Genomic DNA, 26,542 nt, shown 5'->3' on the forward strand with positions numbered 1-26,542 from the left:
TCAGCGCTGGGGACGTTGTGCCTGTGTGCGGCGCGGTGTGTGTGCAGCCAGCGAGCGGCAGCTCCGCGCTGTGGACACTCTCTCCCCCAGCTCCGCGCTGGGGACACTCTCTCCTCAGCTCCGCGCTGGGGACGCACTGGCTAAGCGAAGCTCCATCCTCCTGTGATCCAAAGCGGCGCTGAGCAGAGTAAGTGCAGAGTCGGCGGGCACAAGGAGACAAGCCAGGCTCCCGATGCAAAAGGCAAAATGCAGCCATCCATCCTCACCATTCTGTGCTCGGGATTGTTGGGATGTGTTTTGGGAGCTTTCCCCAGCAGCTTGCAAATCGGTAAGGAGTTGCAGACACTGTCTGCATTCTTGCACACTCTCATTCATTCATCACATCCACATCTTGCTGTTTTAACCAGCTCGATATGCTCTCAATGTGCAATGTGTATTCTGGCTTCGCTGGAACTGGGGCTTTTCTTTTTTTAAATGAAATTACAATTCTCTCTGCTGAGTTTAATTCCCAATCAATCTCCTCTCCCTCTCTCCAAGGTGCTCTCTTTCCCAAGCAGCAGTCCCAGGAATATTCCGCCTTCCGATTCGGATTATCGTTCTACAACACGGACACTATGTACAAACTCATCACCCAGACCGAGAACGTGGACATTAGTAACAGTTTCGCCGTCACCAACGCCTGTGAGTGGGGAGGGAGGGAGAGTGGAGGGAGGGAGGGAGAGTGGAGTGAGAGAGGAAGAGTGGAGTGAGGGAAGGAGGGAGAGGGAGTGGGGAGGGAGAGTGGAGGGAGGGAGGGAGAGTGGAGGGAGAGTGGAGGGAGGGAGGGAGAGTGGAGGGAGGGAGGGAGAGTGGAGTGAGGAGGGAGAGGGAGTGGGGAGGGAGAGTAGAGGGAGGGAGGGAGAGTGGAGTGAGGGAGGGAGAGTGGGGTGAGGAGGGAGGGAGAGTGGAGTGAGGAGGGAGAGTTTGGAGGGAGAGTGGGAATGGAGGGAGGGAGAGGAATGGAGAGTGGGGAGGGAGGGAGGGAGGGTGGGGAGGGAGGGAGAGTGGGGAGGAAGGGAGAGGGAGGGAGAGTGGAGGGAGGGAGGGAGAGTGGAGGGAGGGAGGGAGAGTGGAGTGAGGAGGGAGAGTTTGGAGGGAGAGTGGGAATGGAGAGAGGGAGAGGGAGGGAGAGTGGGGAGGGAGGGAGAGTGGGGCGGAAGGGAGAGGGAGGGAGAGTGGAGGGAGGGAGGGAGGGAGAGTGGAGTGAGGAGGGTGGGTGGAGTGAGGAGGGAAGGAGGGAGTGGGGAGGGAGAGTGGAGTGAGGAGGGAGGGAGAGTGGGGAAGGAGGGATAGTGGAGTGAGAGAGTGGGGAGTGAGGAGGGAGGGTGGGTGAAGTGAGATGGGAGAGTGGGAAGGGAGGGAGGGGGGGGAATCGATCCCGGGACTGGGTGCTGAGGGATCTTAAAGGGACAGAGGGAGGGGACGGAAAGCCTCTTGGGGAGGTGGGGGGGGGGGGGAGAATTGCTGTTTCCCCCCTTGGCATTGGAGTGCTCAGGGCCTCCGAGAGACTGGTGCTGAGGGTGAGAGAGATACAGACACATCCTCCGCTCGGTATTTTAGATTTGATTGGATTTATTGTCACATGTATGAACATAGTGAAAAGTATTGTTCCTTGAGCGGTATACAGACAAAACATACCGTTCATAGATTACATATGGGAGAAGGAAAGGAGAGGGTGCACAATGTGATGTTACAGTCACAGCCAGTGTGTAGAGAATCTCAGCAGTACCGGACTGCCTCTATTCTGAAGAGGCAAAACCCTTTGTTTAAAACAAGCATCCTGCCTGGAATTTGGGCTGTATCATTAGCAGACTGATTTACCAGACTGGGATGTTTGAATTTGTTTGAAGTAAATGCATTGATGCTTGTTATTTGTTGAAGTTAAGATGTTGGGAGTTTTCCCCACTCTCTCATTGCTCTGGGTGACAATCCCCTTGTCATTCCGGGCATTGGAAGGAGCTTTTCCCTTTCAGGGTGTCTCATGGAGATGGAGTCAGTATGATCATTCTCAAACGGGGCGGCGTGACACCCTGGGGTGTGTTTGACACACGGGCAAGTGTGTGCCACTCGAGGGTGGTTTGAACACCCTCTGTTGTCGAGAATCCTCCGGAGGATCCCAGTTAAACAAGCAACAGTAATATCTCACAGTTGCAGCAACTCTCCCTCTTCCGCCTTCAATAGGGGGTTTTGACTTAAGCTGACTTCTGTAACAAAAAAATAAAGTAAATGCTGGTGACTGGCAAGTCGGGGAGGGACGGGCAAGGTTTTGAAGGTGTGAGTTGTGTTTGAGCTATTGAGGGCAGTTTGGAGACAGCAGCAAGTAGCAATGACTGGAAGACAGCGCTGAGCCCACACCTTGTTGTCATTATCACTGTTAAAGCAATGTTAGATGCTCAGGGTTAATGTGAGTGGCGCACCGTGTTGTGAGTAGAGATGGTGTGGGATTAGAGTTTGGGATTAGGACATAGCGGTGAGATTTTTCTGTGCTTGACTCTTACCCCGAGCTCCACTCTGTGTGTGGTGGAAATTAGAATCGGAGTTTCTAAACTAAGATTTTCGATCAAAGCTCCCCCCCCCCCCTCTCTCGCTAGCTCTCAAACACCTCATAGCATTTAATCATCCGTCTTCCAATTTACTCTCATTCTGTTGCTTCTTTTAAAATTAGTTGCTGTGTTGAAACATTTATTTTTAATTTTGTTCCCTGCGAAATATTTCTCCCTGTAACTCCTGCCCGCCCCCCCCCCCCCCCCCCGCCCCCCGCCCCAACACACTTTTTTGTGTTCCTGCCTGCCCTGAATCAGACATGTAGTGAATCTGGGAGCGATCCATCCCTCTCCCCACATTCCCCGGGCACAGTCTGCACCATCTCACTCTGCTTTGGGAGCTGTGAGCAGAGCGCTGCGGCTTCCCCTCATTGTACATTAATACTGTCTAACAGATCCAAACATACACACACCACATACACATGCACACTCAGCACACTCGTTAGTACACACACGAGCATTCACACGGATGCACCAAGTACACGCTGTCAGCCTTTCCCAGCTCTACACATTCTCACACTCACTGACAGAAGATTCAATTACGTCATTCTCAGGGAATGACGGCTTCATTGTCATCCCTGGGTCGCCAATTTAGCTTCGCGGACTGACAAGGAAATTTGAGAAATGTTACTGACTTCGAGGCTGATGGAAAATGAAATTGTGAATCAGTTGTGGTTTGTTAATTTAGCAGCGTGTCCAAGTGGCTCCATCAGTTTTCCCTGTTGGAGTTAGACAGTGCTCAGTACTGGACAGGATAATCAAACAGTATGATATCCCCAAACACAGCACATTGCCCTGCTCAGTGTTCCCAGAAAGTGACAGAGCCTCTCTCTGTGTGGCTCCTGGTGATAAATCGTCATTTCCCCAACTGGTGATTAATCTGACCACAAAATGTGCTGTGAATATCTGACATCGAGCACACACTGATTATTCATTGGATCCTGGGGATATCTGCAGTTAGTTTAAATGTCCTGGGACATTATTTCGAGCCTACACAATAACACTGCAGCTCCCAGTGCTTTCATTTTTTATTCTGATGCTACTCAGAATATCTACCTCATGAGTCGGCACCAGCTGTGGAGATAACAGTTTCTGCACAATTGACTCCAATCGAGGTCCAATAGTTCTTTTTACCAGCGAACAGATTGTGGAGAATATTGTTATTACACATCCTTCCGAACGATCAGACGTTTTCTAGTTGCGACGAGTTGAGATCTTCCTTAATTGAAATTGTGTATCTGATAGTGGACAATATTCTCACTGGGTTACTGACATTGTACTCACAGGGTTATTGGACACTGTACACACTGGGTTATTGGACAGTGTACACACTGGGTTATTGGACATTGTATTCACTGGGTTATTGGACATTGTACTCACTGGGTTGTTGGACACTGTACACACTGGGTTATTGGACATTGTATTCACTGGGTTATTGGACATTGTACTCACTGGGTTATTAGACATTGTACTCACTGGGTTATTGGACACTGTACACACTGGGTTATTGGACGTTGTATTCACTGAATTATCGGACATTTCACTCACTGGGTTATTGGACATTGTAATCACTGGGTTATTGGACATTGTACTCACTGGGTTATCGGACATTGTACTCACTGGGTTATTGGAAATTATACTCACTGGGTTACTGGACATTGTACTCACTGGGTTATTGGACGTTGTATTCACTGAATTATCGGACATTTCACTCACTGGGTTATTGGACATTGTAATCACTGGGTTATTGGGCATTGTATTCACTGGGTTATTGGACATTGTAATCACTGGGTTATTGGGCATTGTATTCACTGGGTTATTGGACATTGTATTCACTGGGTTATCGGACATTGTATTCACTGGGTTATTGGACAGTGTACTCACTGGGTTATTGGACATTGTACACACTGGGTTATTGGACACTGTACACACTGGGTTATTGGACAGTGTACTCACTGGGTTATTGGACATTGTACACACTGGGTTATTGGACATTGTATTCACTGGGTTATTGGACATTGTACTCACTGGGTTATTGGACACTGTACACACTGGGTTATTGGACATTGTACTCACTGGGTTACTGGACATTGTACTCACTGGGTTACTGGACATTGTACTCACTGGGTTACTGGACGTTGTATTCACTGGTTTATTGGACATTGTCCCCACTGTGTTATTGGAAATTATACTCACCAGGTTATTGGACGTTGTATTCACTGAATTATCGGACATTTCACTCACTGGGCTATTGGACATTGTAATCACTGGGTTATTGGACATTGTATTCACTGGGTTATCGGACATTGTATTCACTGGGTTATCGGACATTGTACTCACTGGGTTATTGGACACTGTACTCACTGGGTTACTGACACTGCACACACTGGGTTATTGGACATTGTATTTATTGGTTGATTGGACATTTTCCTCACTGGGTTATTGGACATTGTACACACTGGGTTATTGGACAGTGTACACACTGGGTTATTGGACAGTGTACACACTGGGTTATTGGACACTGTACACACTGGGTTATTGGACAGTGTACTCACTGGGTTATTGGACACTGTACACACTGGGTTATTGGACAGTGTACTCACTGGGTTATTGGACAGTGTACTCACTGGGTTATTGGACACTGTACACACTGGGTTATTGGACAGTGTATTCACTGGGTTATTGGACACTGTACTCACTGGGTTATTGGACATTGTATTCACTGGGTTATTGGACATTGTACTCACTGGGTTATTGGACACTGTACACACTGGGTTATTGGACATTGTACTCACTGGGTTACTGGACATTGTACTCACTGGGTTATTGGACGTTGTATTCACTGAATTATCGGACATTTCACTCACTGGGTTATTGGACATTGTAATCACTGGGTTATTGGACATTGTATTCACTGGGTTATCGGACATTGTACTCACTGGGTTATTGGACACTGTACTCACTGGGCTACTGACACTGCACACACTGGGTTATTGGACATTGTATTTATTGGTTGATTGGACATTTTCCTCACTGGGTTATTGGACATTGTACACACTGGGTTATTGGACACTGTACACACTGGGTTATTGGACAGTGTACTCACTGGGTTATTGGACATTGTACTCACTGGGTTATTGGACACTGTACACACTGGGTTATTGGACAGTGTATTCACTGGGTTATTGGACATTGTACTCACTGGGTTATTGGACACTGTACTCACTGGGTTATTGGACATTGTACTCACTGGGTTATTGGACGTTGTATTCACTGGGTTATAGAAACATAGAAAAACTACAGCACAAACAGGCCCTTCGGCCCCACAAGTTGTGCTAAACACATCCCTACCTTCTAGACCTACCTATAACCCTCCATCCTATTAAGTCCCATGTACTCATCCAGGAGTCTCTTAAAAGACCCTATTGCGTTCGCCTCCACCACCACTGACGGCAGCCAATTCCACTTGCCCACCACCCTCTTTGTGAAAAACATACCCCTAACATCTCCCCTGTACCTACCCCCCAGCACCTTAAACCTGTGTCCTCTCGTAGCAGACATTTCCACCCTGGGAAAAAGCCTCTGAGAGTCCACCCGATCTATGCCTCTCAACATCTTATACACCTCTATTAGGTCTCCTCTCATCCTTCGTCTCTCCAAGGAGAAAAGACCGAGCTCCCTCAGCCTATCCTCATAAGGCATGCCACTCAATCCAGGCAACATCCTTGTAAATCTCCTCTGCACCCTTTCAATCTTTTCCACATCCTTCCTATAGTGAGGCGACCAGAACTGAGCACAGTACTCCAAGTGGGGTCTGACGAGGGTCTTGTATAGCTGCATCATTATCCCCGGACTCCTAAACTCAATCCCTCGATTGACAAAGGCCAGCACACCATACGCCTTCTTAAACACCTCCTCCATCTGCGGGGCCGATTTTAGAGTCCTATGGACCCGGACCCCAAGGTCCTTCTGATCCTCTACAGTACTAAGAGTCTTTCCCTTTATATTGTACTCCTTCATCCCATTTGACCTACCAAAATGGACCACGACGCATTTATCTGGGTTGAAGTCCATTTGCCACTTGTCCGCCCAGTCTTGCATCCTATCTATGTCCCTCTGTAACTTCTGACACCCCTCCAGACTATCCACAACCCCACCAACCTTCGTGTCGTCGGCAAACTTACCAACCCATCCCTCCGCTTCCTCATCCAGGTCATTTATGAAAATGACAAACAGCAAGGGTCCCAGAACAGATCCCTGGGGCACACCACTGGTGACCGACCTCCATTTAGAAAAAGACCCATCTATACCCACTCTCTGCCTCCTTTGGGCAAGCCAGTTCTGGATCCACCGGGCAGCAGCCCCTTGGATCCCATGCCCTCTCACTTTTTCTAGAAGCCTTGCATGGGGGACCTTATCGAACGTCTTGCTAAAATCCATATAAACCACATCTACCGCCTTCCCTTCGTCAATGTGTTTAGTCACATTTTCGAAGAACTCCACCAGGCTCGTAAGGCACGATCTGCCCTTGACAAAGCCATGCTGAGTATTCTTGAGCATACTAAACCTCTCTAAATGCTCGTAAATCTTGTCCCTCAGGATCTTCTCCATCAGCTTACCAACCACTGAGGTTAGACTCACCGGTCGGTAATTACCTGGGCTATCCCTATTCCCCTTCTTGAAAATAGGAACCACATCCGCAATCCTCCAATCCTCCGGCACCTCTCCCGTCTCCATCGACGACGCAAAGATCATCGCCAGAGGCTCTGCAATCTCTTCCCTCGCCTCCCACAGAAACCTGGGGTACATCCCATCCGGACCAGGCGACTTATCTATCTTACTGCCATTTAAAGATTCCAGCACAACCTCTTTCTTAAAGTCCACATACTCAATCCTTTCAGTCCTTATTGGACAGTGTACTCACTGGGTTACTGGACATTGTATTCACTGGGTTATTGGACATTCTATTCACTGGGTTACTGGACATTGTACACACTGGGTTATTGGACATTGTACTCACTGGGTTACTGGACATTGTACACACTGGGTTATTGGACATTGTACTCACTGGGTTATTGGACATTGTATTCACTGGGTTATTGGATATTGTACACACTGGGTTATTGGACATTGTACTCACTGGGTTATTGGACATTGTACACACTGGGTTATTGGACATTGTATTCACTGGGTTATTGGACATTGTACACACTGGGTTATTGGACATTGTATTCACTAGGTTATTGGACATTGTACTCACTGGGTTATTGGACATTGTATTCACTGGGTTACTGGACATTGTGTTCACTGGGTTACTGACACTGTACACACTGGGTTATATGACATTGTACTCACTGGGTTACTGGAGATGGCAATCACTGGGATACTGGACATTGTACACACTGGGTTATTGGACATTGTATTCACTGGGTTATTGGACATTGTACACACTGGGTTATTGGACATTGTATTCACTGGGTTATTGGATATTGTACACACTGGGTTATTGGACATTGTACTCACTGGGTTATTGGACATTGTACACACTGGGTTATTGGACATTGTACACACTGGGTTATTGGACATTGTACACACTGGGTTATTGGACATTGTACTCACTGGGTTATTGGACATTGTACACACTGGGTTATTGGACATTGTACTCACTGGGTTATTGGACACTGTACACACTGGGTTATTGGACATTGTACACACTGGGTTATTGGACATTGTATTCACTAGGTTATTGGACATTGTACTCACTGGGTTATTGGACATTGTATTCACTGGGTTATTGGACATTGTATTCACTGGGTTACTGGACATTGTGTTCACTGGGTTACTGACACTGTACACACTGGGTTATATGACATTGTACTCACTGGGTTACTGGAGATGGCAATCACTGGGATACTGGACATTGTACACACTGGGTTATTGGACATTGTATTCACTGGGTTATTGGATATTGTACACACTGGGTTATTGGACATTGTACTCACTGGGTTATTGGACATTGTACACACTGGGTTATTGGACATTGTATTCACTGGGTTATTGGACATTGTACACACTGGGTTATTGGACATTGTATTCACTAGGTTATTGGACATTGTACTCACTGGGTTATTGGACATTGTATTCACTGGGTTATTGGACACTGTACTCACTGGGTTATTGGACATTGTATTCACTGGGTTATTGGACATTGTATTCACTGGGTTACTGGACATTGTGTTCACTGGGTTACTGACACTGTACACACTGGGTTATATGACATTGTACTCACTGGGTTACTGGAGATGGCAATCACTGGGATACTGGACATTGTACTCACTGGGTTAGTGGACATTGTATCCACTGGGTTACTGGAGATGGCACTCACTGGGTTACTGGACATTGTATCCACTGGGTTACTGACATTGTATTCACTGGGTTATTGGACATTGTGTTCACTGGGTTACTGACACTGTACACACTGGGTTATTGGACATTTGTACTCACTGGGTTACTGGACATTGTATTCACTGGGTTATTGGGCATTGCACTCACTGGGTTATTGGGCATTGCACTCACTGGGTTATTGGACATTGTATTCACTGGGTTATTGGACATTGTACTCACTGGGTTATTGGACATTGTACTCACTGGGTTATTGGACATTGTACTCACTGGGTTATTGGACATTGTATTCACTGGGTTATTGGATATTGTACACACTGGGTTATTGGACATTGTACTCACTGGGTTATTGGACATTGTACACACTGGGTTATTGGACATTGTATTCACTGGGTTATTGGACATTGTACACACTGGGTTATTGGACATTGTATTCACTAGGTTATTGGACATTGTACTCACTGGGTTATTGGACATTGTATTCACTGGGTTACTGGACATTGTGTTCACTGGGTTACTGACACTGTACACACTGGGTTATATGACATTGTACTCACTGGGTTACTGGAGATGGCAATCACTGGGATACTGGACATTGTACACACTGGGTTATTGGACATTGTATTCACTGGGTTATTGGACATTGTACACACTGGGTTATTGGACATTGTATTCACTGGGTTATTGGATATTGTACACACTGGGTTATTGGACATTGTACTCACTGGGTTATTGGACATTGTACACACTGGGTTATTGGACATTGTACACACTGGGTTATTGGACATTGTACACACTGGGTTATTGGACATTGTACTCACTGGGTTATTGGACATTGTACACACTGGGTTATTGGACATTGTACTCACTGGGTTATTGGACACTGTACACACTGGGTTATTGGACATTGTACACACTGGGTTATTGGACATTGTATTCACTAGGTTATTGGACATTGTACTCACTGGGTTATTGGACATTGTATTCACTGGGTTATTGGACATTGTATTCACTGGGTTACTGGACATTGTGTTCACTGGGTTACTGACACTGTACACACTGGGTTATATGACATTGTACTCACTGGGTTACTGGAGATGGCAATCACTGGGATACTGGACATTGTACACACTGGGTTATTGGACATTGTATTCACTGGGTTATTGGATATTGTACACACTGGGTTATTGGACATTGTACTCACTGGGTTATTGGACATTGTACACACTGGGTTATTGGACATTGTATTCACTGGGTTATTGGACATTGTACACACTGGGTTATTGGACATTGTATTCACTAGGTTATTGGACATTGTACTCACTGGGTTATTGGACATTGTATTCACTGGGTTATTGGACACTGTACTCACTGGGTTATTGGACATTGTATTCACTGGGTTATTGGACATTGTATTCACTGGGTTACTGGACATTGTGTTCACTGGGTTACTGACACTGTACACACTGGGTTATATGACATTGTACTCACTGGGTTACTGGAGATGGCAATCACTGGGATACTGGACATTGTACTCACTGGGTTAGTGGACATTGTATCCACTGGGTTACTGGAGATGGCACTCACTGGGTTACTGGACATTGTATCCACTGGGTTACTGACATTGTATTCACTGGGTTATTGGACATTGTGTTCACTGGGTTACTGACACTGTACACACTGGGTTATTGGACATTTGTACTCACTGGGTTACTGGACATTGTATTCACTGGGTTATTGGGCATTGCACTCACTGGGTTATTGGGCATTGCACTCACTGGGTTATTGGACATTGTATTCACTGGGTTATTGGACATTGTACTCACTGGGTTATTGGACATTGTACTCACTGGGTTATTGGACATTGTACTCACTGGGTTATTGGATATTGTATTCACTGGGTTATTGGGCATTGTATTCACTGGGTTATTGGACATTGCACTCACTGGATGATTGGACGTTTTATCCACTGGGTTATTGCACATTGTGCTCACTGGGTTATTAGACATTGTACTCACTGGGTTACTGGAGATGGCACTCACTGGGTTACTGGACATTGCACTCACTGGGTTAGTGGACATTGTATCCACTGGGTTATTGAACATTGTACTCACTGGGTTACTGGAGATGGCACTCACTGGGTTACTGGACATTGTAGTCACTGGGTTAGTGGACATTGTATCCACTGGGTTCCTGACATTGTATTCACTGGGTTATTGGACACTGTACTCACTGGTTTATTGGACATTGTATTCACTGGGATTATGTACTCACAGGGACTTGGACATTGTACTCCCTGGGTTACAAGACATAGCGCATCATGTGCCATTGGAAATGTTACTCACGGAGTTATGGTACATTGTAGTCATGTGTCTATAGGGCACTGTACTCATTGGTTATTGGCGATAGTTTTATTAAGTTCTTTCTTTTACAAAACTGGTCTGTTCGGTAATTTCCACTAGTTGCTGCACTGCTGCTTCTGAATTTTGGGCAATTTTGTTTTTTCAGTTTTATTTGACAACCCACCAGAAAAAAACACAAAGCTGGCTGATGGTGAGCAGCAATAGCGCAGCTACTGTGTGTGTCCTTGCTTATAAATTGGATGTTACATTTCTGTTTAGAGACAATTGGATGTGGCAGTGGTGTGGGAAGAATGACGGTCAGGGTTGTCTGTCTGCTCTAGGCTGCATTGTCTGTGGGGCAGCATTGAGGGAGTGCTGCACTGTCAGAGAGGCAGTACTGAGGGAGTGCTGCACTGTCAGAAGATCAGTACTGAGAGAGAGTGTGCACTGTCTGACGGGCAGGACTGAGGGAGTGCTGCACTGTCAGAGGGTCAGTACTGAGGGAGTGCTGCACTGTCAGAGGGTCAGTACTGAGGGAGTGCTGCACTGTCAGAGGGTCAGTACTGAGGGAGTGCTGCACTGTCAGAGGGGCAATACTGAGGTAGTGCTGCACTGTCAGAGGGTCAGTACTGAGGGAGTGCTGCACTGTCAGAGGGGCAGTACTGAGGGAGTGCTGCACTGTCAGCGGGGCAGTACTGAGGTCGTGCTGCACTGTCAGAGGGTCAGTACTGAGGGAGTGCTGTACTGTCAGAGGGGCAGTACTGAGGTAGTGCTGCACTGTCAGAGGGGCAGGACTGAGGGAGTGCTGCACTGTCAGAGGATCAGTACTGAGGGAATGCTGCACTTTCTGATGGGCAGGACTGAGGGAACAATGCACTGTTGAAGGGGCAGTATTGTGGGAGTGCTGCAATGTTGAAGGGCAGACTGGGTGTGTGAGGAGGATTCATGATTCAGTTAGAGTGTAAGAGTTCTTGGGGTAGGTTGGAGAATGTTGGAGGGGTGGAGGCAGGGTGAAGCATTAGAGGGATCGGGGTTGGATGTGGGAAGGGTTGGAGATCAGGGGGCTGTTGAAGTGTTGGGAGATCAAGGACTGTTGGAGTGGTGGTGGGTAGTTTGGGGGTTGTTGGAGGTGGGGGATGGGTTAGGAGGTCTTGGGTGGGTGGGGGTAGTTTCAGTGGTCTTGAAAGTTGGAGTAGTTTGGCATTGTTGGGGGTGGATAGGGGGCTCCTGGAAAGGTGGGCAACAGCTTGGGTTTGTTGTTGTTAAAGGGCTGAGGGGATGTAGGTTGACTGCTCCAAAGGGGTGATTGGTAGGTTGGGGCATTGTAGGGGGTGGCAGTAATTTGTGTACTCTTGGAGGGTGAGGGTAACTTGAAGGTGTTGATGAGGTAGAGGAGATTGGGTTGGAGGGGTGGGGCTTGTTTGGGGATTTTTGAGAAGTGGGGGATGATTGGGGGCTATTGAAGGGGTGTGGGTGGCAGGGGTGGGGTGTGGGCGGCACTATTTTGTCGCTGTTTGAATTTCTTATTTATTAATTACATTTTTCCATTTTAAGCTGTAAATTCAAAATGTACAACACAATTCATTTGACAGTTCCGGGGGAAAGAGCTCTTGGATTAAGGTCGGACTCAATTTATGTACAGTGTACCATTCTTTCCGAAAACTTCAGATCAGCATTTCAATCCACTGTACGTTTTTCCTAAGTTGCTGGTCGATGTCTGATTGGCAACTCCTGGGGATAATGTCATTTGCACTAAAGGACTATTTGCCATTTATGATATGTAGTTGTTCAGTGCCAGAGAAGTCAGAATGGTGAGGTTGTATTAGCTACAGAGTTGAATAGTTCTGTAAATGTAGCGATTGCGTTGTAGCCACTTTCCTAACATCAGTTGATTGCTCTGTGATTAATTATCATTGGGGAGTCAACAATGGAGATCCATTTTATTCATTGCTGCAGTCACTCTGCCTAGTGCATGCAGATGTAGTGAAAGAGAGTCAGCAGCTACATTTATGCAGCACCTTTCATGATGTCTCAATCACTTTACAGTCAATTAAATAGGTTTGGGTTCTAGGCTGGACTTCTCTGGCTATTCCTTCCGGCAGCGCACCTCCGCCCGTGAGTTTCCCGCCAGTATGGAGCGACATCAATGGGAATTCCCATTGATAGCGGCGATACCAGAGAATCCTGCTGCCTTCAAACAACCCACCACCTCCTGCCGGTGGGAAACACATGGCTGGCACTGGTATAATGCAAGCAATGTTATCAAATGTTGGAACAGGCTCGCGGGGTGGAATGGATTTCTCCTGCTACTAATTTGGATGTTTGTTATCATTCTGGATGAGTGAGATGAGCTGGGCTGAATGGATTTTGTCAGCCACAATTATCTTGTGAACAGAGGATGGAATCATTGCTGGTGTTCAGTTTCTTTTCCTGCTCATGGAAGTTTACTGGCTTTATGGGGTGAAATTGCCAGGACAGAGTGCATAATTAACGTATTGTGAACCAGTATCCTGTTTTATCTTGCACATGATTCTCAAGAGCCTTTTCCATTGACTTCAGTCTTGTCCCTTTGTCTAGGTACCCATTATCGCACTCTGCCTTTATGCTTTTAATAAGTTTTACTGAGGTATTGAAATATTGTGATGACACTGTGTTATATGGTAGATAGTGAAAATATATTGTATTGAGAACCAGAATTCAGCAAAACTTTTAGACTGGCCAATCAAGAAAACACAGATACCATTCAGTATTTACCTCTTAAAAGTCGTGTCACACAGAGACACCTGAAAACTCCAATGCTTCTCACTGATGGAAAAGATCTAAGTTATTCAATCACTCCATTTTGTTGCTCAGGAGTCACTTGATCTTTCTGTGAGATTGTTGGTAAAATAGAATCCAATTACACCCATTCTATGAAAATAATTATATTGAATAATATCATGCACCCAAGCAGGAGAAGGTCTGCTAATTCTTCAAAAGAATGGAAAAAACCTTGTACAAATGTTCTGTGTTGCAAGTATGGAATCTTTCCCACAAATATAAATTTACTGTCATGGAGGTCATATGGTGGAGTGTGTAGTACATGTAACTCAGGGTTGAGGTAATTATCAAAATCAGTGTTATTGTCTGCACAGTGTTATGAATAACTAACAGGATATTGTTCTGTCAAAGTAGCAATATTGCATGACACTGATAAAGTAAAGTAATACTCTTTGGTTTGTTTAATAGGCACAGTGGGACAGAGAGTGCAGACAAACTAACGCTGCTCTTAGGTATATTATGAAGTCAGACTAGACCGCAACGATTTTCCATTTTGGCATTAGTGTGAGGATAAGATTATTTTGCAAGTAACATTCTGTGATTGGTAAATCTTGAAAAAGGGAAAGGTTTCATGCCTGATTGAAGTGAAGCAATCGTGGACAATGTACTCAGTGGGTAACTGGACATTGTCCTCACTGGGTTATTGGACGTTGTAATTACTGGGTTATTGGACATTGTACGCACTGGGTTATTGGACATTGTACGCACTGGGTTATTGGACATTGTATTCACTGGGTTATTGGACATTGTCCTCACTGGGTTATTGGACGTTGTAATTACTGGGTTATTGGACATTGTACGCACTGGGTTATTGGACATTGTACGCACTGGGTTATTGGACATTGTATTCACTGGGTTATTGGACATTGTAATCACTGGGTTATTGGACATTGAACTCACTGGGTTATTGGATATTGTATTCACTGGGTTATTGGACATTGTATTCACTGGGTCATTGGACATTGTATTCACTGGGTTATTGAAGATTGTAATCACTGGGTTATTGGCAGTAACAGGCAGATTGGAAATTGTCCTCACAAGGTTCTTTGAGGTTTTTCCACTAGTTTACTGGACCGTGTGCTCAGGCGTTTTGTGAGCCATTTTTTTCAGAAGAATATTGAATGCCCTATTGAAAAAAATACTGGGTTTGGAGCTTAACGGGGTATGGGCATTGTATTCAAAAATTCATCAGAGATTGAACTCACTGGAATATTGAAACTTTTGCTTACATTATGTACTGATCTCACATGCTTATTGGTCATTGTCTCAGGGTCATGTTGTCCTAGGTTAATGAACATTGTACTCACATGATTATTATAAACCGTCCTCACAGGGTCATTAGGAATTACACGCTGATATCAGTCATCATAATCGTGGATTGTTAAATATTGTATCACTGTATTCTAGTACCTTGTATTCTGAGTTCAGTGCACACTGATCACACACAATTTATCGACAAGAGGCTTACAGAACATTGCTCTTACAGGATTACTCATCTTTTACTCACCGGCCATTGTTCACGATGCTGTGAGTTCATTATCCTCACAGGTTTGTAGAACATTGCACTGAAAGGATTACTGGACAGTTTTTCAGAAGTTTATTGAGCATTGCACTGTTTTTAAAAATATTTTATCAATGTTATTAGACAGTGGCCGAGCAATCCAGATGCCCAGGCCAATGCCAGGGGACATGGATTCAAATTCCACCATAGCAGGTGGTGGAATTTATATGCAATTAATTGGTAAATTCAATTAACTAAATATTTGGAAGTGAAAGCTAGTTTCAGTCATGATGCCACCTAACTATCATCAATTGTCACATAAACCCATCTGGTTCACTAATGTTTGGTAGCAATAATAGGAAGATAGATTATTATTTGAATGGGTGTAAATTGAGAGAGGTGGATACTCAACGAGACCTTGGAATCCTCATGCATCAGTCACTGAAAGTAAGCATTCAGGTACAGCAGGTAGTAAAGAAGGCAAATGGTGTGTTGGCCTTCGTTGTGAGAGGATTTCAGTATAGGGATAAGGATATATTTCTGCAAATGTATAGGGTGTTGGTGAGGCCACACCTGGAGTATTGTGTACAGTTTTGGTGTCCTTATCTGAGGAAGGATAGAGGGAGTACAGCAAATGTTTACCAGGCTGATTCCTGGGATGGCAGGTCTGCCACATGAGGAGAGACTAAGTCAGTTAGGATTATTTTCGCTGGAGTTTAGAAGAGTGCGAGGGGATCTCATAGAAATTTATAAAATTCTAACAGGGTTCGACAGGGTAGATTCAGAAAGAATGTTCCCGATCGTGGGGGAGTCCAGAACTAGGGGTCATAGTTTGAGGATAAGGTGTAAACCTTTTAGAACTGAGGTGAGGAGCAATTTCTTCACCAAGAGAATGGTGAACGTGTAGAATTCACGACCACAGAAAGTAGTTGAGGCCAAAACGTTGTGTGATTCCAAGAAGAAATTAGATGTAGCTTTTGGGGCTAAAGGGATCAAGGATATGGGCGGAAGGGGGGATCAGGGCATTGAATTCGATGAGCAGCCATGATCAAAATGAATGGTGGAGCAGGCTTGAAGGGCCGAATAGCCTACTCCTACTTCATAGAATCATAGAATCATAGAAACCCTACAGTGCAGAAGGAGGCCATTCGGCCCATTGAGTCTGCACCGACCACAATCTCACCCAGGCCCTACCCCCACATATTTACCCGCTAATCCCTCTAACCTACACATCCCAGGACTCTAAGGGGCAATTTTTAACCTGGCCAATCAACCTAACCCGTACATCTTTATAGTTTCTATCTTTCTGTCTCCTTGAGGGAAGGAGATCTGCTGTCCTTACCTGGTCTGGCCTACATGTGACTCCAGATCCACAGCATTTTGATTGGCCTCTGAAATGATTTAGCAAGCCACTCAGATTTACCAAACCACCATAGAATAGTCAAAAAAGAAATAAAACTGAATGGATCACCTGGCACTGACTTGAATGACAGTCCTGTCAACCCTGCAACGTCCTCCTTCCTAATATCAGGGGGCTTGCGCCTAAATTGTCTCACGGACTTGTCAAGCAACAGCCTGAAAGGGTCATACTGACGGAATCATACCTGACGGTCAGTACCCAGGCACCACTCCTGGGTATGTCCTTGTCCTACTGGCAGGACTGGACCAGCACAGGTGGCAGCACAGTGGTTTACAGTTGAGAGAGTGCCACCCTGGCAGTCCTCAACATTGGCATCAGACCCCACAAAGTCTCATGGCATCAGGTCAAACATGGGCAAGGATACCTCCAGCTGACTACCACCAGCTGCTCGTCCTCACCTGATAAATCAGTGCTCTTCTATGTTTACACCACTTGGAGGAATCTCTGAAGGTGGCAAAGCACAGAATGTTCTCTGGCTGGGGGAATTTCAGTACCCCCTCATGAAGACTTTCACAGTAACTCGGGATTTTCACAGTAACTTCATTGCAGTGTGACTGTTAGCCTACTTGTGACGCTAATAAATAAACTTTAAAGAGTATCTAGCTAGCACCAATACAGACCAAGCTGGCTGAGTCCCCAGTCTGTCAGACTGGGGCTGTGGCAGATGATGAGGGGGTGGCTTCACAGTGCCAGGGACCCGGGTTCAATTCCCGGCTTGGGTCACTGTCTGTGCGGAGTCTGCACATTCTCCCCGTGTCTGCGTGGGTTTCCTCCGGGTGCTCCAGTTTCCTCCCACAGTCCAAAGATGTGCGGGTTATGTGGATTGGCCGTGTTAAATTGCCCCTTAGTGTCAGGGGTTTGGCGAGGATAAATGCATGGGGTTATGGGGATAGAGTCTGGGTGAGATTGTGGTCAGTGCAGACTCATTGGGCCGAATAGCCTCCTTCTGCACTGTAGAATTCTATGATTCTATGATTCGATGACCAACAGGAGGAATAAACCTACGAGACATTATTGTCACCAATATACCTGTCACAGATGCATCTTTTAATGACATTGTAGGTCAAAGTGACCATCGCACAGGCCTGGTGCAGACAAAATCCCGTCATTCCATTGTGGATACCCTTCAGTGTGTTGTTTCACACTATCACTGTGCTAAATATGATAAATTTCAAGCAGATCTATATACAAACATACAAATTAGGAACAGAAGTAGGCCACTTAGCCCCTTGAGCCTACTCTATCATTCAGTAAGGTCATAACTGATCTGATTTTAACCTCAATTCCACACCCCCATCTATCCTCGATAACCTTTCACTCCCTTGCTTATCAAGAATCTATTTACCTCTGCCTTAAAAATATTCAAAGACTCTACTCGTGCTGCCTTTTGAGGAAGAGAGTCCAAAGATTCACAACTCTCTGAAAGAAGAAAAAATCTTGTCTTAAATGGGTGAAACCCCTTATTTTTAAACATCTAGATTCTCCCACATGAGGGACCACACCGACCCTGTCAAGATCCCTCAGGATCTTAGATATTTCAATCAAGTTGTCTCTTACTCTTCTAAACTCCAATGGATACAAGCCTAGGCTGTCCAACCTTTCCCCATAAGCCAACTCACTCATTCCTGGTATTAGTCTAATACGGTGCTCCCCAACCAGTGTGCTGCGCCACACTGGTGTGTCGTGAAGACCCCCCCCGCCAAGAAAAAAGATTTATAATTATGTAAAATTCATGTAATTAAACTAAAACCAACCTTTGTCTTCAGCTCTGTTGTCGACATCTCCGATCTTTGGCCTCCTGCGCGTGCGCCGGCTGGAAAAGAACCACATGTGTGCGGTTTAGATTTTTTTACATTGGTGAGGCCTATGTGCATGACAAACAGGACTTTGAACTGAAGATAAAGGTGCCATGGACCAGCACAAAAAGTGAAAATTCAGAAACCCCGGGAGACAGGGAGAGGTTAAACAAATACGGGAGAGAGGACAGGGTGATGTTAAAAACTAAGTTCCCTGTAAGGGAGGAAGACAGAGAAAATAGGAGGAGTGCCTCAAAAATAAATTTATAGCTTAGAAGTGTGCCATGACGTATAAAAGGTTGGGAACCTGTGGCCTCGTAAACCTTCTCTGAATTGCTTCTAAAGCTTTTATTTTTCCTTAAATAAGGACACCAAAACTCTACTCACCTTTTGCAATTTATGCACTAGCACACCCAGATCCCTCTGCACCTGAGCTCTACAATCTCTCACCATTTAGATAAGATTCTTCCAGCCAACATGGACAATTTCACATTTTCCCACATTATCTCCATTTACCAGATCTTTGTACACCCACTTAAATATCCATATCATTTTATGGCTCCTTACATCATCTTCACAACTTACTTTCCTATCTATCTTTGTGTCATCAGCAAATTTAGCGACCATCCCTTCTGTCTCTTCATCCAAGTCATTTATATAAATGGTAAAATGTAGAAGCCCCAGTACTGACCTCTGTGGCACACCAATCATTACATCTTACCAACCCATTTATTCCTGCACTCTGTTTCCTGTTAACCACCCAATCTTCACAGAATCACATAATTGTTACAGCGAAGAGGAGGCCATTTGGCCCATCGTGTCTGCACCAGCTTTCAAAGGAGCATTCTGACATTGTTCCATTCTCTTGCCTTTTCCCCGTACCCCTGCATATTGTTTCTATTCAAATAATCATCTAAAGCCCTCTTAAATCTGCCTCCACTATACTTGCAGGCAGTGTATTCCAGACTTAAACCATTCAATGTGCAAAATGTTTTTTTCTCACATTGTATTTGCTTCTTTTACACAGCACTTTAGATCTGTGCCCTCTTGCTCTTGATCCTTAATGAGCAGGAACAGTTTCTCTTTATCTACTCTGTCCAGCCCCATCATGATTTTGAGCATCTCTGTTAAATCTCCTTTTAGCCTTCTCCTCTCCAAGGAGAACCTCTCCAATCTATCCTCACAACTGAAGTTTCTCATCCCTGGAACCATTCTTGTAAACCTCTTCTGTGCTCTCTCCAATGCGTTCACATCCTCCCTATAATGTGACTCCCAGAACTGTACGCATTATTCCAGCTGTGGTTTAACTAGTGTCTTGTACAAGTTCAGCATAACCTCCATGCTCTTGTACTCTATGCCCTATTAATAAAGCCCGAATACTTTATGCTTTATTAACTGCTCTCTCCACCTCTCCTGCTACCTCCAATGATCTATGCACATATATACCCAGGTCCCTTTGCTCCTGCACCCCTTTTAGAACCTTTACCCCTTATTTTATGTTGTCCCTCCATATTCCTCCTATCAAAATGCATCACCTCACTCCTCTCCACATTGAACTTCATTTTCAAACATTGAAATTGTCCCCTGCACGCCAAGATCTAGATCATTAATAGATCAGGAAAAGCAAGGGTCCCAACACTGACCCTGGGAAACACCATTATCCATTGACCATTACTCTCTACTTCTTATTATTTCGCCAATTTTGTATCCATGTTGCTACTGTCCCTTTGATTCCATGAGCAATAACTTTTCTCACAAGTTTGTTGTGTGGCACTATATCAGATGCCTCCTGAAAGCCCAAGTACACCACTTCAACAGCATTACCCTCATCAACCCTTTTTGTTACCTCCTCAAAAAACCCCAGTGAGTTGGTTAAACGTGATTTCTCTTTTAGAAGTCCATGCTGGCTCTTCGTAATCAACCTACACTGCTTCATGTGACTCCTAATTCTATCCCAAATAATTATTTCCAGAAGCTTGCCCACCCCTGATGTTAAACTGACTGGCCTGTAATTATTGGGCTTTCCTTACAACCTTTATTGAACAAGGATGTAACATTTGGAATACCGCCATTCAGTGACTGATCTGATACAATAATCCTTAACTCCACTTTCCCCCATATCCCCATAACCCCTGATTCCCTTACTGCTTAAAAATATGTCTATCTCAGCTTTGGACACACTTAATGACCCAACCTCATCAGCCCTCTGTGATTAAGAATTCCACAGATTCACCACCCTCTGAGAGAAGAAATTCCTCCTCATCTCTGTTTTAAATGGGCGACCTGTTACTCTGAGATTATGCCCTCTGGCCCTAGACTCCCCCACAAGTGGAAACAACCTCTCAACAATAACTGTATCAAACCCCTGAGAATCCTACATGTCTCAATAAGGTTGCCTCTCATTTCTCTAAACCCCAATGAATACAGGCCCAGACTATACAACCTTTCCTCATAAGAAAATTCCTCCCTACCCAGGATCAACCCAGTGAACCTTCTCTGGATGCTTCCAATGTCAGTATATCTTTTCTTAGATAAGGGGATCAAAATTGGGACTAGCTTAGTGGTAAACAAAAAGGATGGCATGGACAAGTTGGGCCAAAGGGCCTGTTTCCATGCTGTAAACCTCTATGACTCTAAAACTGTTCACAGTATTCCAGTCGTGAACCTGACAATATTCTGGCAATAGTACTAAAGACCTGTGCTCCAGAACTTGCCAGGCCTGAGCCAAGCTGTTCCAGTGCAGCTACAACACTGACATCTACCTGGCAATGTGGAAAATTGCCCAGCTATGTCCTGTCCACAAAAAGCAGGACAAAATTAATTAAACCAATTATCACTCCATCAGTCCATTTTTGAACATGGCAAAGTGATGGGGGGTGTTGTTGACAATGCTATCAAATAGCATGTAGCAATAACCTTCGCACTGATGCTCAGTTTGGGTTCTGCCAGGGCTACGCATCTCCAAACTCTTTACAGCCTTGGTCCAAACATGGACAAAAAGGCTGGACTGAAGTTGTGAGGTGCGAATAATTGCTCCTAAATCAAGACCGCATTTGATCAAGTGTGGCCTCAAAGAGCCCTGGCAAACTGGAGTCAATGGGAATCAGGAGGAAAACTTTCCACCAGTTGGGGTCATACTTCACACTAAGGAAGGTGGTTGTGGTGTTTGAAGGTCAATCATCTCAGCTTCAGGACATCACTGCAGGAGTTCCTCAGGGTAATATTCTGGGCCCAACCATCTTCAGCTGCTTCATCAATGGCCTTCCCTCCATCATAAGGTCAGAAGTGGGGAGGTTCACTGATGGCTGCATAATTTTGGTACCATCCACAACTCCTCCAGATTCTGAAGCAGGTCATGTCCATATGATAAGCAAGACCTGACCCGCATTGGGCAGATCAGTGGAAAGTAACATTCACAACACACAAGAGCCAGGCAATGACCATCTCTAAGAGAAGAGAATCTAATCATCACTCATAGTCATTCAATGGCATTACCATCGCTGAATCCCCCACTATCAACAACCTAGGGTTACCATTGACCAGAAACTGAACTGGACTAGCCAAATAAGTACTGTTGTTACCAGAGCAAGTCAGAGGCTAGGAATCCTCTGGCAAGTAACTCACCTCCTGACTTCTGAAATCACAAGGCACCAGGCAGGAGTGTGATTGAATACTTCCATTTTCCCGGATGAGTGCAGCTCCAACAACATTCAAGAAGCTCAGCACCTTCCAGGACAAAGCAGTCCATTTTGTCGACATGCTATCCACCAATTTAAATATTCACTCCTTCCCTCACCAATGCACATTGGCAGCAGTGTGTGCTATATTTAAGATGCTCTGCAGCAATTCACCAAGGCTCCTTCAGCAGTTCCTTCCAAACCAATGACCTCTGTCACCTGGAAGGATGAGGGCAGCAGACACAAAGGAACATAACAACCTTCATCAATAACCTCCCTTCTACCATAAGGTCAGAAGTGGAGAAGTTCCAAGCCAGGCTCCATACTAACTTGGAAATATATCACTGTTCCTTCACTGTCACTGAATCAAACTCCTGGAATTCCCTCCCTAACAGCACTGAGTGTGTACATGCACCAGATGGACCACAGCAGTTCAAGAAGGCAATTCATCAGCACATTCTCAAGGTAGTTAATGATGGGCAACAAATGATGGCCTCTGAAGCGATGCCCAAATCCCATGAAAGAATAGAAAAAACCTCAGTGCTACTGTTCATTTTCAATCATAAGAGATTGATTTAATCACTGGGTTATTGGAAATTCTACTCAGAGTGTTATCAGATATTTTACTTACGGGATTAATGGAGTATGTGCTGATAGGGAAATTTCTATTCACAGATTGATTGGGCATTGTACTCAAAGATTATTGGATATTGTACATCTCGAATGATTGGAACATGCAGTTTCGAGGTTGTTGGACATTTAACTCAAATTGGTCCTTAACTCAAAGGACATTTATTCCCAGTCTTACTGGACATTCTTTCACAAGTTTGTTTGACTTTGTACTAAGAAAGTTGTGGGAAATTGTATTGGAAGAGTTAATGCAGCCTCAGTGCTTTGGAACACTGAACTCAGAGCATTCTTCCACATTTAACTCAACACTATTGGATATTCTACATATCAGGTTATTGGAAATTTTGTTTACCATGATATTTGACATCGTACCCATAAGGTTATTGGATATTGTCCTCAGTTGTATTGTGCCAACCTAAGTTAGAACAAACAGAAGGGCAATTTTTTTTTCAGACAGTAATTTGCTCCATTTGGAACCAACTCTGTGAACGTTGTTATTTTATTAGTTCTGTCAAATTAATAAACAACACCATCTCTTACAAAGAGTATCCAATTAAAAAAGTGGATTGAAAGGATGTTTCTGTACATTGCTGATTTATATCAGTTGTTAATAGACCAAACAATTATCCAGGCAGAGCTGGGGAATGTTACTGATGTTATTGACAGCTGCAGTCAATGCTTAATCTCCGCATGTTGGAAAAACTTCAACACCCCTGACTATCCGGTGGTGGTTCGTCTCCCCCTCCCCTCCATCCTTCTTCCTCACTTCCATTTTCCCACTTCTCCATTCCCAATCCCCATCTACAACTCCTCCCCCCCCCCCCTGCCCCGCCCCCCCTACTTTCAGGGCAACCGCCTGAACCATCTGTACCTCTGTTCTGCTATTCACACATTCTGATCACTTAATGGACACTTTTAGCACCTTTCTCAGCCTTCTTAAGACCATAAGACATAGGAGCAGAATTAGGCCACTCGGCCCATTGAGTCTGCTCCACCATTCAATCATGGCTGATATTTTTCTCATCCCCATTCTCCTGCCTTTTCCCCATAACCCCCGATCTCCTTATTAATCAAGAACCTATCTATCTCTGTCTTAAAGACACTCAATGACCTGGCCTCCACAGCCTTCTGCGGCAAAGAGTTCCACAGATTCACCACTCTCTGGCTGAAAGTTTCAAAGGATAGTCCCTTTAGTCTAAACTCCAATGAGTACAGACCCAGAGTCCTCAACCGTTCCTCATACGACAAGCTCTTCATACCAGGGATCATTCTTGTGAACATCCTCTGGATGAACATCCTCATAGATAGGATGTAAAGCTGGGCTGAAAAATGGCAAATGGAGTTTAACCCTGATAAATGTGAGGTGATTCATTTTGGTAGGACTAATTTAAATGTGGATTACAGGGTCAAAGGTAGGGTTCTGAAGACTGTGGAGGAACAGAGAGATCTTGGGGTCTATATCCACAGATCTCTAAAGGTTGCGACTCAAGTGGATAGAGCTGTGAAGAAGGCCTATAGTGTGTTAGCTTTTATTAACAGGGGGTTGGAGTTTAAGAGCCGTGGGGTTATGCTGCAACTGTACAGGACCTTGGTGAGATCACATTTGGAATATTGTGTGCAGTTCTTGTCACCTCACTATAAGAAGGATGTGGAAGTGCTGGAAAGAGTGCAGAGGTTATTTACCAGGATACTGCCTGGTTTGGAGGGTAGGTCTTATGAGGAAAGGTTGAGAGAGCTAGGGCTGTTCTCTCTGGAGCGGAGGAGGCTGAGGGGAGACTTAATAGAGGTTTATAAAATGATGAAGGGGATAGATAGAGTGAACGTTCAAAGACTATTACCTCGGGTGGATGGAGCTATTACAAGGGGGCATAACTATAGGGTTCATGGTGGGAGATATAGGAAGGATATCAGAGGTAGGTTCTTTACGCAGAGAGTGGTTGGGGTGTGGAATGGACTGCCTGCAGTGATAGTGGAGTCAGACACTTTAGGAACATTTAAGCGGTTATTGGATAGGCACATGGAGCACACCAGGACGATAGGGAGTGGGATAGCTTGATCTTGGTTTCAGATAAAGCTCGGCACAACATCATGAGCCGAAGGGCCTGTTCTGTGCTGTACTGTTCTATGTTCTATGTTCTATGGATCCTTTCCAAGGCTAGCACACCCTTCCTTAGATATGGGGCCCAAAACTGCCCACCATACTCCAGATGGGGTCTGACCAGAGCCTTATACAGCCTCAGAAGTACATCCCTGCTCTTGTATTCTAGCCCTCTTGATGTGAATGCTAACATTGCCTTCCTAACTGCCAACTGAACCGGCACGTTAACCCTAAGAGAATCCTGAACAATGACTCCCAAGTCCCTTTGTGTTTCTGATTCCCTAAGCATTTTCCCATTTAGAAAATACTCTATGCCTCCATTCCTCCTTCCAATGTGCATAACCTCACACTTTTCCACATTGTATTCCATCTGCCACTTTTTACATTCCCTTTGTCTAATTACAGCACCAACGCCGCCCCCCTCCCCACCCCAGTATGAATCTCTCCTCATTTTCTTCGCTCTTAGCTCTGAGCTAGAAGAGCCATCCAGACTCGAAACGTTGGCTCTATTCTCTCTCCACAGATGCTGTCAGACCTGCTGAAATTTTCCAGCATTTTCTGTTTTTGTTTCAGATTCCAGCACCTGCAGTATTTTGCTTTTATCCAGTGGTGGGTGTACTTCCAATTTCCCTGACCAGTCTAAATCCCTCAATCGAAATCATGAACAGTTAGATTATATGCTCGGTATCACACTGGTATCTGTGATGGTTTGTTGTGCTTCGATGCGCAGCCAGGGTTCCTACAATGCAGTGATGATTACACATCTAAACTTCTTCATTGGCTGGAGAGCCTATTCCATTCTGCTGAGGATGATCAAGGTGCTCTGTAAATGCATCTTATATTTGTTCCCCCTTTCCTTCCTATTTCGTCATTGCGTCCTTGAATACATTGTCTGAAGGGGTGGGTGGAAGCAGATTCAACCGTAACATTCTAACAGGAATCCGATAAATATTTGAAGGGAGAAATTTCAACAGCTGTGGGGAAAATACAGAAGGGAGTGCAGCTAAATAGATCGCTGTCTATCAGCTTATGATCCCTTGTTTCTCTTCCCCTCTCTCCATCTCCATATCTTGCTTTCTGTTCCTTCTTTATTTAGGTGGTATTAACACTGGAACTATTCCTTATCAGTCTTAATAACAAAGCAGATTTCTAATTTTTAAAAATGTACACATAACGTATTCTGAAAAGAATTGTTGAGTGGCTCAAATTCATAGCTGCTCACCAGACAGTAACAAGCAATTTCCTTTAACTGCAAAGCGCCTTTCATTGCTGCT

General features: G+C 44.8%; 1 protein-coding gene across 1 annotated transcript in view; it reads left to right on the plus strand.

Annotated features, from left to right (window-relative positions):
• Nucleotides 1-246: 246 nt before the first annotated feature.
• The window catches only part of LOC144505017 (glutamate receptor 1-like), a 224,252-nt gene continuing 197,956 nt past the window's right edge, over nucleotides 247-26,542 (plus strand). The window contains exons 1-2 of the mRNA XM_078230666.1: nucleotides 247-328; nucleotides 538-681. Coding sequence (XP_078086792.1) covers nucleotides 247-328; nucleotides 538-681 — 226 coding nt within the window. The remainder of the gene's footprint in view (nucleotides 329-537; nucleotides 682-26,542) is intronic.

The sequence above is a fragment of the Mustelus asterias genome, chromosome 16, assembly GCF_964213995.1.
Source record: "Mustelus asterias chromosome 16, sMusAst1.hap1.1, whole genome shotgun sequence".
Taxonomy (NCBI): domain Eukaryota; kingdom Metazoa; phylum Chordata; class Chondrichthyes; order Carcharhiniformes; family Triakidae; genus Mustelus; species Mustelus asterias.